We start from the raw sequence: 17,598 nt of genomic DNA on the forward strand, positions 1-17,598 counted from the left end.
ATAACAGCTGGTGTGAATATTCACTTTAAACTAGAGAGTGATCCTTGGCAAAGAATTTTATTTCTGGGAATTTATACTATAGAAATAGAGACTCAGACAAAGATTGATGTGCAAGAATGCTCACTCACACTAGCATTATTTATAAAAGCAAAATAAATGGGGGAGAAAACAAATTAAGGCTCAAAATATGATATAGTACTAAGCAGCAATTAAAGATAATGTATCAGAAAAAAATATACAGTGACAAAAGTAAATGTTTATTACTTCATAAATGTAAAAAAGCCAGCATTCAAAATGCTATTACAATTTTGACTTAAAAAAAAAGAAAGAAGAGAATATATAAAATGTTAATAGGCATGCAAACTCTCTCTTTGAAAGACATGCAAATTTAGGAGTATGGGAACATATGGGCAAATGCATCATATATTGTAATAGTAAAGATTTGCCTGAATTTATTCTTTTTTTCTGTAGCAGGAATTTTGTGCCCTTAAAAGCTACAAGATTGAGATGAGAGTTAATCTCATGGATATTTAAAAACCTCATTTGGTACACATCACATACCAAAGTGGGATGAGATTGAGGAGCCAGCAGCATTTGGGACTATCCAATCATAGTTCTAATTGGCCTTAATAAGTGATCAATAAACATGTAAATGAAACACAAGGTCTTGGGTGTGTATCCGAGCCGGAGGGAGGCTCAAACGATGAAATGGATGAACAGTGTAGTATTATAGTTAAAATGCAAACACAGTTCCAAGATGTCACTGCCAACCATCCCATTATCCTTTTTCTTTTTTGATTTACCCCTGTAGGTAACGGCGCCAAAGTAATTTTTTTTTTTTTTGAATACTCACTACTACATCAGTGCTACTCAAAGAGCTTATCTGTGGACTGGTTGTTTCCAGTCAGCAACTGCATAAAGAGCTTGAGCCAAAACATAAATCAATTCACTACTTCTTTAGAGAAAATTTTTGCTGTTAAAAAAAGAAGTAGTCAGCTGAACTTATCAGGCATGCTTAGTGATGTAGTTGTTTTACATCCTGGTGCAAGCTCTTTATCTTGTTTCAAACCTGCAAAAATTTTAATAGTGATCACACCAAACTCTCACTAGTACTGCATTCAGTCTTACCACTACAACTCTCCAAAATCTTTTCATGACAGTGAGTCATGGAGCCCAAATCCTAATTATGACCTGCAAGACAGACATGATCTGATCCTTGCTTATCTCCCAAATTCATCTTGCCCTCATTCTCCAAGTTCCAGCCACACTGTTCTCCTCTTGTTTCTTGAATTCTCCAACTCATGTCCAATACTTTTCTTCCCTTGACCTCAGAAACTTCTCCCATTTTGTCCCATGACTAGTTATTTCTCATCAATTCGGCCTCAGCTTGAAAGTCACATCCTCAGAATGGACCATCCTAAACACCCAACCAGAGCTAGTCTTCCTGGGTTGTTTACTCTCTTTGCTCACAGTACAGAGCATTCTGTGAAATTATCCTTTTATACATTTATTTATTGTCAGTCTCCTTCACACCCCCATCATTAACATAAGACCTACTTTGCCTTATTCTTCATAAGGCAGTATCCTCAGTCCCCAGAAGCCGACTTGGTTGCCACAAATAAATATTTGAATAAGTTATGAATATATGACTCAATGAAGAAATGTTTGATTTTGTTAGAACCCATATTATCATAAATATTGGTACATAAACCAACTTTCAAAGGCAGAACTTGAATTTTAATACTTCCCTTGTTAAATAAATATTCTGAGCTATTTTACTAATTTGTGTAGGGCTAAACACTGCTTTAATGGTACTTTTACATAATTATGTGAATATTTTATTATATTATGTCTTTATTTCTTTAAAGATATGCATAAGTGGAAAAATGTGCAATGTTTTGCCCATTAAAAAGTGGGACAAAGATAAAAAATTATATGACACATGATTAGCTTAAATGGTCATTTAATTCAAACCAGATGACTAAGGGGTACCTGGGTGGCTCAGTAGGTTAAACATCTGCCTTCAGCTCAGGTCATGATCTCAGGGTCCTGGGATTGAGCCCCTGTCAGGTTCCCTGCTCAGTGGAGAGTCTGCTTCTCCCTCTCCCTCTACCCCTGCCACCACTCATGCTCTCTCCCTCTCTCTCTCTTTCAAATAAATAAAATCTTTAAAAAAATAAAATAAACCAGATGACTATATTCAAAAATGAAGGAAAAAATTTTTTCATGTTTATGAAACTTTATAGACAATTATATGTATAAACAATGAAGAAAGTAGTGATTTTCTAATATTTTATTTTTTCCTAGAATAGTTTTCACTTAGCTATTTAATACTTCCATATATTTTCAATAGTATAATGTATAAATGTAGAAGACTATTACTTGGTTTTTAACTTATTAATGAAAATGAAGACTTTTTCATCACAGCACATGTAACAGAATCTCATCTTGTTTTCCATGCCTAAGCTGGTCTCTGAACACTTAAGAGATATACCAAAGCAGTTTAAAAAAAAAAAAAAGGAGCTGGACAATGAAGTAGGAAAGAATGTAACTGTTTTCACAGTGCAGTTTTCTTAAAAGTATATACACAGTCTATAAAATATAGAAATAAAACTGCCAATATTTTACGTTATCCAGAAGAAATCTGACCCATCCGAAAATTTTAACTTGATAACTTTAATTCATAAAAAAATACTTTGCATTTAGATATTTGAGAAAACTTTGAAATGTAAGCATACCTTCTTCAATAGGCTCATATTTTTGAATGATCTCAAAAGCAATATTTGTGGTCATGTCAAGCGCATACTGTTCTTGTATCAAAAATTGAAGCAGGTTTTTTTCAAAAAGAAATTTCTGGTTTCCAGAATACGTGTTGAAAATCTCAATAATTTCTTCTCTGTGTGCAATAATTCGATAAATTGATCTAAATTCTTCTATGGTGATTCTTCCTTGCTTCAGCCTGTCATTATCCTACTAAAAAAAAATGACTGGTGGGCTCACATTGTGAATATAAAAAATACACAAAATAAATAGTTTAGAATATTTGTGTAATATATATAACAACTAATACTTGAAAGAAGATCAATCTTACATTGGATTCTTATGTCAAATAAAATATATAAAACTGCATGAAATGATGCTGAAGTTGAAAAAAGGTAAGTGGAAAATACCACTTAAAACCCAATGGCCATAGTGGGAATGGAAAAATGTGTGGGAGATGATGAGGATTCTAAGTTGTCTTTCAATTATACGTTTCATTTTTCTCTTCACTCTCCTTCAGTACCTTCTTACAGCCATGCGAGATGGTTTGTAATCCCATGCCACTGATACGCATAAACATCAGAGTAAATCTGAGACATTCAAGGTCACTGTGAACTTCAGAAGCTGCAGGGGTGGTACTAGCACTACAGTAACCACAGTTGCTACAGAGTATCTTGAGGAAGTGGAATGTACGTTATCACTGAAGGATTGGGGGCAGTGACAAACAAGGTGGGTTCTGATAAGAAAGAGTGGATTCACCTGGCTTTTCTGGAAAATTCATGTTTGAACTTTATGAGATGGAAACAAGAAAGTGGGCTGTGTCCAGTTATTAAAAGCATCAGAAATAGTGTGAGGTTCTGAGTAGGAAAATGACTAGCAGAAGTAAAAGTGTAGAATGACCAGTTGGGCATGACCAATTGGAAGTGATAGAGAACTGCAGGATGGAACATAAATCAAACTCTCTGAGCTTCATATTCTTCATCTGAAAAATGGGATTTTTCACTACTTATGTCATCAAGTTGCTGTGAGGACTGCAAATATACAATAAATGGTTGTTCTAGATATCAATGTATTGCTATGTCTTATCAAGTTCTGCTTCCCTCTCATCATCCAGCCTAGTGTCTCATCTTTTGCCCATAAAATGAGCCCCTACAGTACAACAGCAAAAGTTCAGTGGTAGACCAGACAGTTTGATATGAGGGATCCAAGAAGCAGTCTGAGCTGGGAATTGAATATGAATAGTATCAGGTTAGTTCACAAAGGAATATGAATCCATGTGTATGGAGCAACATGAGGAAGCAGGGACTGGGATGAAGCCCCAAGTGGGAATGAGATGAAGATAAGCTTGGGAGAAAAGCCGGGATCTGTTCTTGTCAAATTGGGCCCAGAGCTCATTAAAATTATATAATCTTAAAGTAATTCATGTTATCAATTATCTTAGTAGACTAACAAGATTCAACTTACTGTTTTTAAATTCTGGATTAAAGTCAATGTCATAGAATTAAATTTATTTTATTTTAGCCCCACCCCCCTCATAATTTGTTATAAGATCTTTAACAAGCCCATAAAAATCAAGTGTGCCTGTAATTCCTGCAAATTTGGTTATATAAAATTGTGTAAATTAAAAATTACAGTCCTATTAAGTAGCAGTATAAAATAAAATACATTATCCACTAAGTGATAAAAGTTTTATTACTTTCAAGCAAGGTTTAAACTTGGCCATCTGACTTGTTCTGTTTTGTTTTTCCCAAAAGATCAAAGTTGTCATCTGATACTAGAAAGAATTAGAGATGTAAAGTTCAAACAAAATTCTACAAATCCAAATAACTGCTATGTGATCCAACCCAAAGAAGTTAACAGTCAAACACTAATTAAATTACCAAAAAATTAAAAACACAGAATAGGTGAAAATTGTATTACTGAAGATGGGAAATTCTAATTTTAGTAGGAAGAGAGAAGGAAAAGGAAAGCAAGGGAAGTCAGTAATGATGGAGCCTGGATAACGAAATCAGCATCAGGGGAAGCAGGAAAAAGGAAATCGATAAGCAAGAAGGATTCAAATCTGAGGACTGACACACATAATAGCAACAAAACTGATAGAGTACCAATGTATAAATTTAATATCTCCCCTGTAGGAGGAAACTGGAGCTCAGAAATCTTAGGTCAATTGTCCCCAGTCCCACAGGCATGGTAGACCAGGATTTGAACTAACTCCAAAACCCACAGAGGAACGGCAGGAAGAAAGACATGTCAATACACCATCATGCATATTGACAGTATATAAGTAGAAATAAATTGTGTAAAATAGAAATCTGATCCTTTCAACCACCTGTTAAATTGCTCAGTATTTCTTTTTTGTCTTCCAGACAAACCCCAAACTGTATCGTGTTGGCATCCAAGGTCCTTTAAGATGTCATTGATGGTGTCTGCTTTAATCCTTTTCTTTCTTGCACCTCACACTTTTGGTGCTCTGAATTAGTTACAGCACAAATACCAAACAGCCTTGCTATTGTATAGGCTGTTTCTTCTCTCTGGAATACCCTTCTTTCACTTCCTAACCTACTAATTTTTACTAATTCTTGGAAAAGTATCCTCCTCTAGAAGTCTTCCCAAATGTTCTTCTCTGTCTCCCCCAGGTCACATCAGATAGCCCACCTCTGGTTTTTTTTTTTTTAATAAGACTCTGAATCTTCTTCTATCATAGAATTTATTACACTGAAATGAAAGCCTTTTTTTTCTAAATCCCTTCTAGAATTGCCTTGGACAGGAAGTTTGCCATTTGCTTCTTGTACTCTTAGTACCTAAAAGAATGAAAGAATGCCTGACTGAAGGTATTAAGAACATGATCTAACACCTAAACAATTTTACAATTCTGGTGAAATACATGCATTTAACTGGATAAAGAGTTAACATATCCCTAAACCTAGGAAGAATAGGAAAAGATATTTTTAAATACATATTACCAAAAATATGCAAAATCTCGGGCCCCACTTCAGGGAATACTACAGCTTTTAGAAATGTTACATATTAATAATTTATAAATACAGCATAAAATAAGAGTAATGAAGCCATTTTTCTCTTGTTTAAAAAAAATTCCTTAAGTGGTTAGTCTCTACAAGGCATTACAAAAAGAACTTTACCAAACAATCTATTCAATGTTTATGTATAATTTAAAAATGTATGTCTTACCTTAAGACCATGACCACCATGAAGGTAGATATTTTATTCTTTTTATTCCCAATGCCTAGTACTGGACCTACCCTAGCATAGGACATTAGTGACTGTATGTTTGAATGAATGATTGAAAACATGAAGATAAAAGAACATATTAAAATGATTCTATTGATATTCTGATAGTATGCTTTCAGAAAACAAAATTAAAGCTTTTCATGTTACCATTTTTCCTTGCTCAGTTTGCTAGTAAAAAGATGAAGTGTCACTTAAAATAATGACCTCACGAGAAATTTGATCTATCAAAACACAGAATTCACTTTTAAATTAAGATGAAGTGTTTCAAATTTGTCTCCAAAATTACACTAAAAACAGAGTATTCAAAATATATCACAGGAAATGATATGATTTGCCACCTTTTTCCACAAACTCTGACATACTAATTTAAACTGCTTAACAACTCTGTCTTCTCTCTGTCTTCCCTTTCTTCCTAACTAAATATATGAACCAGAAATGAAATAGAATAGTAAAGATGTAAAGGCAACACCTTATCAGTGCCCTCTGGGAGCTCATATTCTAGAAAAGGAAAGCTGACATGAAAGTGTTACAATGGAAATTTATACACAACAGAAAAAGAAAGTTGGGCAATTCCTCTTGGAGACAAAAGGTCTTTATAGAAGAGGTGATCCTGGAGCTGAACTTTCATTGAGAAAGAAGATGGTTGCCTGAAAGTGAAGAGGAAAAAGGTTATTCTAATTGTTGGGATCAGAGCAAATAAAACACATGACAGGACAAAACAGGAGTGTGATTAGAGAGGATGTTAGTGAAGCTGCAGTGAGAAATAAAGGTGAAGTCAAAATTGCATCCTAGAGGCGCTTGGATGCCGCACTGAGGCTCTCAGACTTCATTCTCAACCAGTGACTGACTGATGAGCTTTAATGAGGGAAATCATACAGATTTTGTTTTAGAAAGATCACTCTGACAGCTATATACAAGATAGGATTAAAAGCAAGGAACCAGTTTATAGGGCTATTCAAACTTTAATGGACATATAAGTCACTAAGAGACTTGTTAAAATGCAGAGTCAGCTTCAATATGTCTGATTCTGTGTTTCTAACAAGTTCCCAGGGGATGCAAGAGATGCTAGTCTGAGGAGCACAATTTGAGTAGCAAGCAGTTGGAGACCAATTGACTTTGTGTAGGAATAAAATAGACCTTAAAAGATTTGAAAATTTGATGTGGAGGTAAGAGGTGAGGTAAGAGGTAAGGTAAGAGAAAGAGTCTGGGACTCTCTTGGGTTTCTGGCTTGGATAACTGAGAGAATGGTGCTGCCATCCTCAAGAGAGAGGAAGACAGTTTTGAAAGGAAAGATGGTTTATCTTAAATATAATAAACGTAAAGTATCTTCACCCAAACCAAGAGAGCCAGGAGACAATTAGTTGGGATGGGAAGTGAGGATTGGTGTATTACAGGAGAAAACACAAGAATTTTGCAGGCAGACAGACCCAGACATGAGTTTCCACAGTAATATGACTTAAACAAATTAAATCAACATTCTTGTCCTCCATATCTCTATGTGTAAAGAGAGCCTAATAACAATTTCCTTGGATGTACATTGAAATAATGTATGCAAAAACCTAACACGGGGCCTAGAATATGGCAGGTGATGAACAAATAGTAGCATGTACATGGCTTTGTTGTTCAAGATAGAAAACTTGTGCTTTGTTCCCATTAAAGTGGTAATGAAAGTCACTGAAAGGCAATAAGGTGGTGACCCAGGAACCTCCAGAACTCACCTCCTCCCTTGGACAGACTAAATCTACAACTACATATATGACAATTCCCTCTGCAAGAAATCCAAAAACTAGTTGAGTGAACTAACTTGCCTTCATATCGGACAAAGGAGAAAAAATTCTGTAACAAAATAGGCAGGAGAGGCTGAGACACAATCTGTCCACAAACCTTACCCCCAACATGGTGACATATAATTGGGAGAGAACCCACAACTCTCTGCTTCTCCCTGAGGAGTGAGGGGTTTGGACCCAACTTCTAGTGCCCCAACTTTTAAGACTTCCACCTGAGAGATAGTCTTCTAAAACACCTAGCTCCTAAAGCCAACTGGGGTTTGTGTCCACAAGATCCACAAAGCTATAGTAAACCATTCTTAACAGTTCACAAGGACTCATGATGGCTATCCCCCTAGGGCTCAGCATGGAGGCATTGGACTAACACAGAGTTTTTTTTCCCTGAAAGAGGTCTATTTGGTTATCTTAAAAGCTACAGCCTGAAAGTCATGCTTCTGATCCAACACAGGTGGAAGGGCAGACTACAATCTTCCCTAGAGACCAGGGAGGCCAGAAGGTACCATCTTTGTGTTTCTCTCTGTCTCCCTCCAGATCACAAGTATCTCCCTGAAACAAGCATGTGCACACATCTGGCACCCCAGCTTTTGCAGCTGCCACTCAAAGGATGACAGCCTGGATCTGACAGCCAGTAGGGTTTGTGCTCACAGGTTCATCAGAACTGTAGCAAACAAAGCAAAAACCCTTGGCTAGTTGTCCCACTGGAGCTTGGTGCAGAGGGAGTTATAGAGACACTCATTTCCAGTCTTTCCCTGAAAAAGGTTTATTTGTATACTTTACAAGCTGCTACCTGGGGGTTCAGGCTTCTAATCAGCCCACATCTAGGCGCTGACTGGGGTCCTCCCATTTGGAACAGATAGGTCTTGGCACTCCCTCAATGACAGGGAGCCACTAAGAATAAAGTAGGCTGTTTGGACAAAGTTTGAGAGACAAACAAAAGCTAAGGCTGACCTGAACAGTAAGTTTCATCTTCTAAACAAGGCCACTCTTTCAAGACTGGTAGAGGTGGCTGTTCTATCTAATGCACAGAAGCCAACACAGAGAGTAAAAGAAAATGAAGAAACAGAGGAATATGTTCCAAACAAAAGCACAAAATAAATAGAAACAGACTTAAATGAAACAGAGATAAGAGATTTACCAGATAAAGAATTCACATAATGGTTATAAACAATATGAAAATTACTCAAAAAAATTAAAAATAGAACTAACTACCATATCATACAATTCCACTTCCTGATACTTATTCAAAGGAAACAAAATCACTATTTTGAAAAGATCTCTGTACCTCCATGTTTATTACAACGTTATTTACAATAGCCAAGACATGGAAGCCACCTAAGTGTCTATCAACAGATGAATAAAGAAAATAGGAATAAGATATTACTCTGCCATAGGAAAGAAGGAAATTCTATAACTTGTGACTTCATGGATAAACCTTGAGGCCATCATGTCAAGTGAAATAAGTTAGAGAAAGACCAATACTAAATGATCTCACTTATAAGTGGAATCTAAAAAAAACTGAACTCATAGAAACAGAGAACAGACTGATGATTACCAGAGGCAGGGCTGATGGGGGTGGAAGAAATGGGTGAAGGTGGTCAAAAGGTACAAACTTCCAGTCTTAAGATAAACAAGTACTAGGGATGAAGTGTACATGATGACTGTAGCTAACACTGATATAGCGTATATAATAATAAGTTCTGGGGGTGTAACACACAGTTTGGTAACTAAATTAGCAATACCGTATTGTATATTTGAAAGTTGCTACAAGAGTCATCTTAAAAGTTCTAATCACAAGAAAAAGAAATTTGTACCTATGTGAGCTGATGGGTATTTACTAAATTTATTGTGATAATCATTTTTCAATATACACATATGTCAAATCATCATGTTGTACACCTGAAACTAATACAATGTTGGATGTCAATTATATCTCAACAAAACTGGAGAAAAAAGAAAAGGTAATAAAATTGTTCAGAATAGTATATAAAGTAAAAATAAATAAAATTAAGAACTTAAGTTTAAGAGAAGAGCAAAAGAAAAAATGATGGCAGGACAGATGGAAAAGGAATGATCAGAAATTTTAAAAGAAAACTAGGAGAGAGTGATGTCATAGAAGTCAGAATGGGGAGTAGTTTAAGAAAAGAGGGATAAATAAAATGCACAGAGAGCCTAACCATTGTATTTACCATTTTAAAAAATTGAGGTTTTCAAGGTAGGTATAAAGGCAAAATTTATTGCAATGAATCATCGAAGAAGTGGAGAAAGAAATGTAAAGGATTCTTTCAGTTTACCTGCTAAAAGAGAGAATGTAAAATTTAGAAAAGGATATGGAGCTATTTGTTTTTGAGATAAAAAATAAGCTTAGACTGTGGAGGACCAACTAAAGTAGGAAATCATAAACTTGAGGTGGGACCAAACAAAAATATAAGTGGATGAGTTGACCCAAGTTTCACATTTGTAAGGCAGAGGCAGCAGAGGTATACTTTCCCTCCTCTCTTTACCTTTTAACTCTCAAACCACTCTACATTGCTGCCAGATTTATCCTAAAATTTGCACAATTTCCCTACTCAAAAATTTTCAGTGGCTACCCATCGCCTATAACAGTAAATCCAAATTCCATAGCCTACCACTCAGGATTTTTGTCATCTGGCCATGCCTAGCATTTGCAGCCATTTCTCACCACTCCCTTCATGCATCCTAAATGCAAGTCATGCTTCATTACCTTTTACTACCCAAGCACTTCTCACACTGTACTCTACACATACTGCTTATTATTCTTCAAGGGCCGACAAGAATGCTTCCTCTACAATGGCATCTTTTATAGAAGCCCACGTTTGAGTCTCTGTCTCCTCAGATTCCCTGTATGTATTACCTATGAAATTTATTATAATCTACTAATAAAATAGTAATTTCTGCATTTCTTTTCCTTCTAATGAGAGAAAGAGAGCACTTTATTAATTTTTTACAATCCACAGTTTCTAAAAGAGTGCCATGCACATACTATAGATTTAATAATGGCTGTTAACTGCTTAGAGAATTTGAAAACTTAAGGTAAGCCCAATAATAATATGAATTCTTAAAATTAAGAAAGATGCCATTTCATACTCAACCAACAATCAAGAAGGTAGTCTTAGGCTAGCAATGTGTATTGAAATGACACATGATATTTCCTATAAAATATCTTACACGCTACAAATTAAAGAAAATTATTAAAGTAATAAAGATTTTTTAATAAAAGGATTAAAAAATCTTGGGGAATTGCTCTTCAAGTCATGACTCAATAATTAATTTTCTAAAATGAAATTTAGAATATTTTTCCAAGGTCATAAATGTACATCTTCTTTACTTAAATTTCACAGTAGATATTTATCCAATAAGAAAATAAATTCACATCATAATTTATGCCAGCTTCTTAAGAAATCAATAAACATAAGGCAATTTCTATATTTTTTTAACAATTATGATTGTTATAGCTTCAACTAATATTTGTTGAGTGTTTACTCTTTGCCAAGCCTACTATTAGACACATTCACAAATAATATTTAATATTCAGCACAATCCTGCAAGATAACTGTATCAGTATCCCCATTCTGCAGATTACGGCATTTCCTCAGAGCAACTTCTAGGTTGCCAAGTACTACACAGTTAAGATCTAGTGGAGTAAAGAATCTCCATGCGCGTTGAGCTTGCCAATAATAATAGCCCTGACACACTAGAAGATTTTGGTCACCAAAATAAGATTCATCATGATTCATTTTATTTACTCTGGCTACAAGCTGTACCCATGAAGTGTAGAAAGACAGACAACAAAAGTTGAAACAAAACAGTCCAATGTTTAAGAAGCTTAATTTTTAGCTATCCAGAAAATTTAGTAGGCCAATACACCTTCCCTAGCATTCTATTTAATTAACATTTTAATGAATATATGGCAATTTAGCCTAAGACAGCAAAGTATTATTTATTAAAGGGCCTAGGGGAATTATTTTAATAGATGAAAATTGCTTATCTGGATCATCAGCCCTGTTTATATGCAATTTATGCTTTAAATTATTTGAGGTCATTTGAAAGAGGCTTTGAAGAATTCTAAGCAACCTCTGCCCCTCTAATTTTTATAATTCACATTGTTTTCATAGCCACTCCAAAAACATTTTGCTAAACAAAATAGACCTTCATTCCTGCCATGTCCAAATAATCATCAGTTTCAATTAATGAGCTATCGCTTTATTTGTTATAACTGCTGCACATTCTACATAATACTTTTAAATAAGGCATCCATTTTACTCAAGTGCATTTCAGACACGTATTTTTATTTTGCAGATAATTCAAAGCAACCTGATAATCACTGAATAAGATTTATCATATTTCACATTTGGTAGAGATTTAATACATTACCTCTACATTGTATTACATGTGAATTTTATTAAACTAGAAAGTACATAATTGTTACTCCCTTTGAGTGACACCACTGGAGGAAAATTCTACATGTAAAGATCTCTCACAAAAACTTATGTTCTTCAGGTATGGTATTAGACATGAGTTGATTAAAATTCTGATAGCTTATGGCAGCATATACTGCTTGCATTCATAAATACAACCTGAAACTCGTCTTTTACTGCAATCTCTTAAGAAGTACAGCTTTTTTTTTAATCTCCTCTTTGTGATTTATAAACACAGGGCCTAAATCTTATTGAGAGAAGTACTTGATTGGGGGCTGCTCTCCATGGTCTCTCATGTCTCTGCAAGTTTCTGAGCAGAGGCACCAACACTTCAGAACTAGCTGTTGAAGGACATTTGCATAATGAGAGATAGTATCTCCTCCCATGGGAAAGAGCAGGTTTACTGTGCATGATAATAATGATAATGACACATTCCTGGGCAAAGATCAGGTAGGCTTACTGCCCATAATAAAAGATTGGGTTTCCTTAAGCTTGAGGTCCTTCTCTGGTAACTCAATCCGCTGCATGTGCATGTGTCCTCAACTGGCCCTCTTCACATCACGCTTTAGGAACTGAGGCTGGGAGAAATGGCACCAAAATGCTGATGCTCTTTCAGTTGCTATTTTTGTGAGTAACAAGCTATTTTCCCTGAACCAGAAAAATGCCTCTGCCATCATCCATGAAATTATATCAGGCTAATTGGTTAGCTTGCAAGTAGATAACACAAGCTTCACAGTTTGCAATAATGGTAACATTTCAACATAGGTTGTTATCTGGGTAGTCTCTTTCAAAAAACACTATCAGATTCAGGATTTCTATCTTTCTAACTATCTAGACTGGCCAATCTAGTATTCTTGCCTGATTTGCCAAGAAATTTGCCATCTTCCTAAGGCAAACTCAGCTGAACGCTTGACTTCTTCTCTTGTGCTTACGATCTTTCCCTCCGTCCTCTAGTGAAAGAATTGAGTCAGGTTCCCTCCCTACTGGTTCTTCTCCAAACAAAAAGAATTTTGGGCATGATTTTCTACTTTGATGTGAGTAAAATGCCATTTTTCTCAATATTACTTATTCCTTCTATAAATTATTAAGATCCAAACCATTTACTATTTCGTCATTTATATGATTTTGATCTAATCATATGAGCAATCCTAATCTTATGTGAATATTCCTATATTCAGTTTATAGTGCTAAATTAATAATCTGGTATTATTTCAAATTTTATTAATAACTCATTTTACCACCTACCTAAATTCTCTCCTTCTTGATTATAAATATATTTAGCATAATTAATTACTTTAATTCTTAAGAGACTAATTTTTCATATGTATTTTCTGCAGAAAGCATCCAAGTAGCTATTGACATTTCCCAATATTGAATCAAGCCCTTCCTAGGATGGGGTAGACAAGAAGCGGATATCATCTCACCTTGAAAACAGACTTCACATGAATATAATTGCACGGAATATCTAATTTTTCAAGTAATCTGTAAGTTTTTTCTACATTAATTTTTCCACCTTTAAATTCATCCCGAATCTTTGACAAAAACCATGTATGAAGCACAAAAAAAGAAGTTAAGGAAATTCTCACAGAAAATCATTAAGTACTTAAAATGCCCAAAGAAGTATTTTATTTCTATTCAGTTTAATGTTTTTATTTTTATTTTTAAGGGATAGTCTATTTTGTGCTCAAGTGACAAGATAATTCTATGATAAATAATATTAAAACAAAACTAGGTAGGTACTATTCTGTAGTAAAGGTAGGAAAGGGCATATATAACACAATAAAAAGTACAGGTAAAGAATAAAAATAAACATTTGAGAAATCAAGTTATTATTGGGGAAATAATAGTTTGTTTCCTGAAGACATAGACTTGGGGGACAGCTGGGCTTCAAGATCTCCCTGTCACTTGACCTGTTGCTCAGCTTCACTTCCCTTGTCTGAAAAGTGAGCAAATTAATACTTAGGAAGATGGGGGCATTAAATGGGTTCTTAACATATTATTGAACACAGTTTCTGTTACTGAGTGTTTAATACATAGTTACCATGTCTGATATTAGTTAACTGTCCAGCTACACACACACATACACACACACACACACACACACACACACACATGCAAAAAAAAAAAAGCAATACTTTAAGTACCATCAAAAAGAGTTAAAAATGCCATGCTGAGTGTGTATATTTGGTATGAATGAAGAAACTAAAACAAGTTTACTTATCGTATACAGATAAACTACAATTAGGACACTTCAATTTGAGAAACTAAGGTTGAGAATTAATATGACATTTATAAAATCATGAAGGGTATCAGTAAAAAATGTTCAAAAATCCACTCAATTTCAGATTGTTATAATGAAAGCCCTTAAATGTAATGGCTATGACTTAATATGGCAAAACTCATGTTCTTATAAGAAAAAGACAGGAAGCTAGGGAAATTCAGAAACGCTTAGGATGGATGGAAGGAAGCAGTTTATACTTAAATGAGAGGCTTAACTTCATAACTCTTCAAAAAGAATGACAGGAGAATCAAGTAAAAGGGATAAATCAAAAGAAAGAAGAGAAAAGAGGAACAGAAAGGACTTCTGAGTGGATATTTGTTCTCCATATTTTCATGACCTGTTGTTCCGTTTCTCCTTGCTTAGAAGTCTCTCCCCATTACGTGTTGTCACAGGTTCCACATATAGTTAACTCTGCCCTTTTGTAGTAAAGGAATTTCTTGATATTCATCAGCTGTTGCCTCTGCCCCTTTTCTAGGGAGAAAGCAGAAAACACAGAGTGGTTTGTGCCCTTGTTTTTTGGAGATAGCTTAAATCCCACAGAAACCATATGCAAGGTGTGCAGCCTGCACTTCACTGCCCTTGAAAGTTTCTGTCTTCTTGTTATGTTTTGACATCTTCAAACCCTCAGTGTTTATAAATGCAGCATCCACTGCTCTTTGGCTTTTTTTCTATCAACTGCCTTCCTATCTTGTTTTTATTTTTACTATTTTGTTGACCCCCCTGAAACTTTTCAGCATAATGTGCTTCCAGTGGGTTTGGGGTAACTATTCTGAGGGACTGAGGATAAATCAATGCCACTGTGGTCCCCGAAGGTGCAAAGGGCTGCCAAAATCTCTCTAGAAACTCTGGGCTGCTTCTCTAGATCCCTGGCAACATAGAGATCCCTGGCAACACCGAGACACACCACTTTTGAAGAAGGCTGTTCAGGAGGTTAAGTTCTTAAAATCTTCAAAATATGTACAGCTGGTTGGCTGGGTACCACGCTGTCAGGTGACTGTCATGTTTTTCTTTGGGTCTGAACACCCATTGTGATATCATCAACAGTTCCGCACTTCAGAGAGAAAGCTCCTTTATGATTTCATCAGGAGACTCAGAGCTTGCCAAACAACCTGTTTTCCTGGTTAGACATAGTAATCTTAAGCTTGAATGTTTAACACCTTGATGGGAAAGGTGTCTCATGGAATGTTTTCTCATCCTTTGAACACTCTTTATTTCAGAAGCTTTGCTTCTGCTGCAACCAAACATGTCACGTAGCGTTCTGAGTAGGAAAGAGAAAGAAAGAGTAATTCGCAGACTGTTAATACAGGCTCCTCCAGGGGAATTTGTTAATGCCTTTGATGATCTCTGTCTGCTTATCCGTGATGAAAAACTTATGCACCATCAAGGTGAGTGTGCAGGCCACCAACACTGCCAAAAATATTCTGTACCACTCTGCATCGATGGAAATCCAGTACTCCTGTCTCACCACAATGTAGTGGGTGACTACCGATTTTTTGACTATCAAAGCAAACTTTCTTTCAAATTCGACCTGCTTCAAAACCAGTTAAAAGACATCCAAAGTCATGGAATCATTCGGAATGAGACAGAATACCTAAGAAATGTTGTTCTGTGTGCCTTAAAACTGTATGTGAATGATCACTATCCAACAGGAAATTGCAACGTGCTGAGAAAAAGTGTGAAAAATAAGGAGTTCTTGATTGCTTGCATTGAGGATCACAGCTATGAAACAAGAGATTGCTGGAATGGCCTTTGGAAATCAAAGTGGATTTTCCAAATAAATCCATTTCTAACCCAAGTAACAGGAAGAATTTTTGTGCAAGCTCACTTCTTCAGGGCTGTCAACCTTCATATTGAAATCTCCAAGGACCTGAAAGAAAGCTTGGAAGTAGTTAACCAAGCTCAACTGGCTTTAAATTTTGCGAGGCTTGTGGAAGAGCAAGAGAATACATTTCAAGCTGCAGTCTTAGAAGAATTACAGGAGTTATCAAACGAAGCCCTGAGAAAAATTCTACGAAGAGATCTTCCAGTGACCCGCACTCTTATTGACTGGCAAAGGATACTCTCTGACTTGAATCTGGTGATGTATCCTAAATTAGGATATGTCATTTATTCAAGAAGTGTGTTATGCAACTGGATAATATAAAGGATTGCTCCTGGTAATTGTCTCGACCTGATTTCTTTGTATTTCTGGGAGGGGTATTGGTATTTTCCTAAAGTGAGAAGCCACTAGAGATGCTTATCACTTGACAAGTGCAAGTTTAAGTTAGGGAAAAGTATAATAAATAATTTGACTCAGGGAATATTAACCATAAGGCAAGAAAAGGGTGCTGTAAATGTGTTTCATGGTAGCAACCATCATAAAGCCAGAGATGTTTATTCGAACCTAAAACAGTTCCATAGAATGTGGCACCCAGAAGTATTATGAAGGTGGCCAGGGTTAAGGCTCTGTGTGTGTGTGTGTGTGTGTGTGTGTGTGTGTGTGTGTAGGAATGACCTTTGACTTTCTTTGTAACTAGAGAAGGTATGCAAATGAAAGTCACTCTGCAAGTGATACTTTACATAATTCAATTCAGTCCTACACCAACCCGAGAGAGGATTTCAGTCAGTAACATTAGTGTTAGATATTCCATGAAACCAACAGATACCAAAACCTACCTCAGATGAAGAACTATTAGTAAATGTGGCTCCACTGCCCCCGCGCCTGCCCCTGCCCTCCGAGAAGTGGGATTACTCAAATCCCTGGGCTTTTCTGATAACTAACATGGTCTTTGAAAAGTCGACTTGAAAAGCCTGACCTATAGAGTCAAACTCTTGTGAAGTCATCACTATAAGCATTTATAAGTGCTTATTTCATGCCAGACCCTGTGCTAAATGATTTGCACACAATTTTTCATGATTGGGCTGGCACTGGTAGTAACTCCATTTTATGTGAGCAGAATCTAAGATTTCAAGTTTTCTAATTCGTCCAGGCACATAGTAAGTGACAAGGGTGTCTGACTCTGCTTTTAACCTCTAGAGGATGACCACTCTCCGTGGAGGCTTATTTCATTAAGAGTTGTGAGCTCTACAATGATTTAGGCAAGCA

General features: G+C 35.9%; 2 protein-coding genes across 2 annotated transcripts in view; one reads left to right on the forward strand and one right to left on the reverse strand.

The window, feature by feature from the left end:
• Positions 1-13,785, reverse strand: part of PLCZ1 (phospholipase C zeta 1) — a 48,576-nt gene extending 34,791 nt beyond the window's left edge. Inside the window, exons 1-2 of the mRNA XM_088025564.1 lie at positions 13,657-13,785; positions 2,739-2,970 (exon numbers count right to left, since the gene is read on the reverse strand). Coding sequence (XP_087881690.1) covers positions 2,739-2,793 — 55 coding nt within the window. The 5' untranslated portion in view covers positions 2,794-2,970; positions 13,657-13,785. The remainder of the gene's footprint in view (positions 1-2,738; positions 2,971-13,656) is intronic.
• Positions 13,786-15,756: 1,971 nt separating this feature from the next.
• CAPZA3 (capping actin protein of muscle Z-line subunit alpha 3) lies at positions 15,757-16,656 on the forward strand. The gene has a single exon (XM_028119827.2). The coding sequence runs from the start codon at positions 15,757-15,759 to the stop codon at positions 16,654-16,656; it is 900 nt and encodes a 299-aa protein (XP_027975628.1).
• Positions 16,657-17,598: the final 942 nt, after the last annotated feature.

Source organism: Eumetopias jubatus, unplaced genomic scaffold (assembly GCF_037043125.1).
Source record: "Eumetopias jubatus isolate StellerSeaLion01/CBP00866 unplaced genomic scaffold, mEumJub1_p1.0 scaffold_8, whole genome shotgun sequence".
NCBI lineage: Eukaryota > Metazoa > Chordata > Mammalia > Carnivora > Otariidae > Eumetopias > Eumetopias jubatus.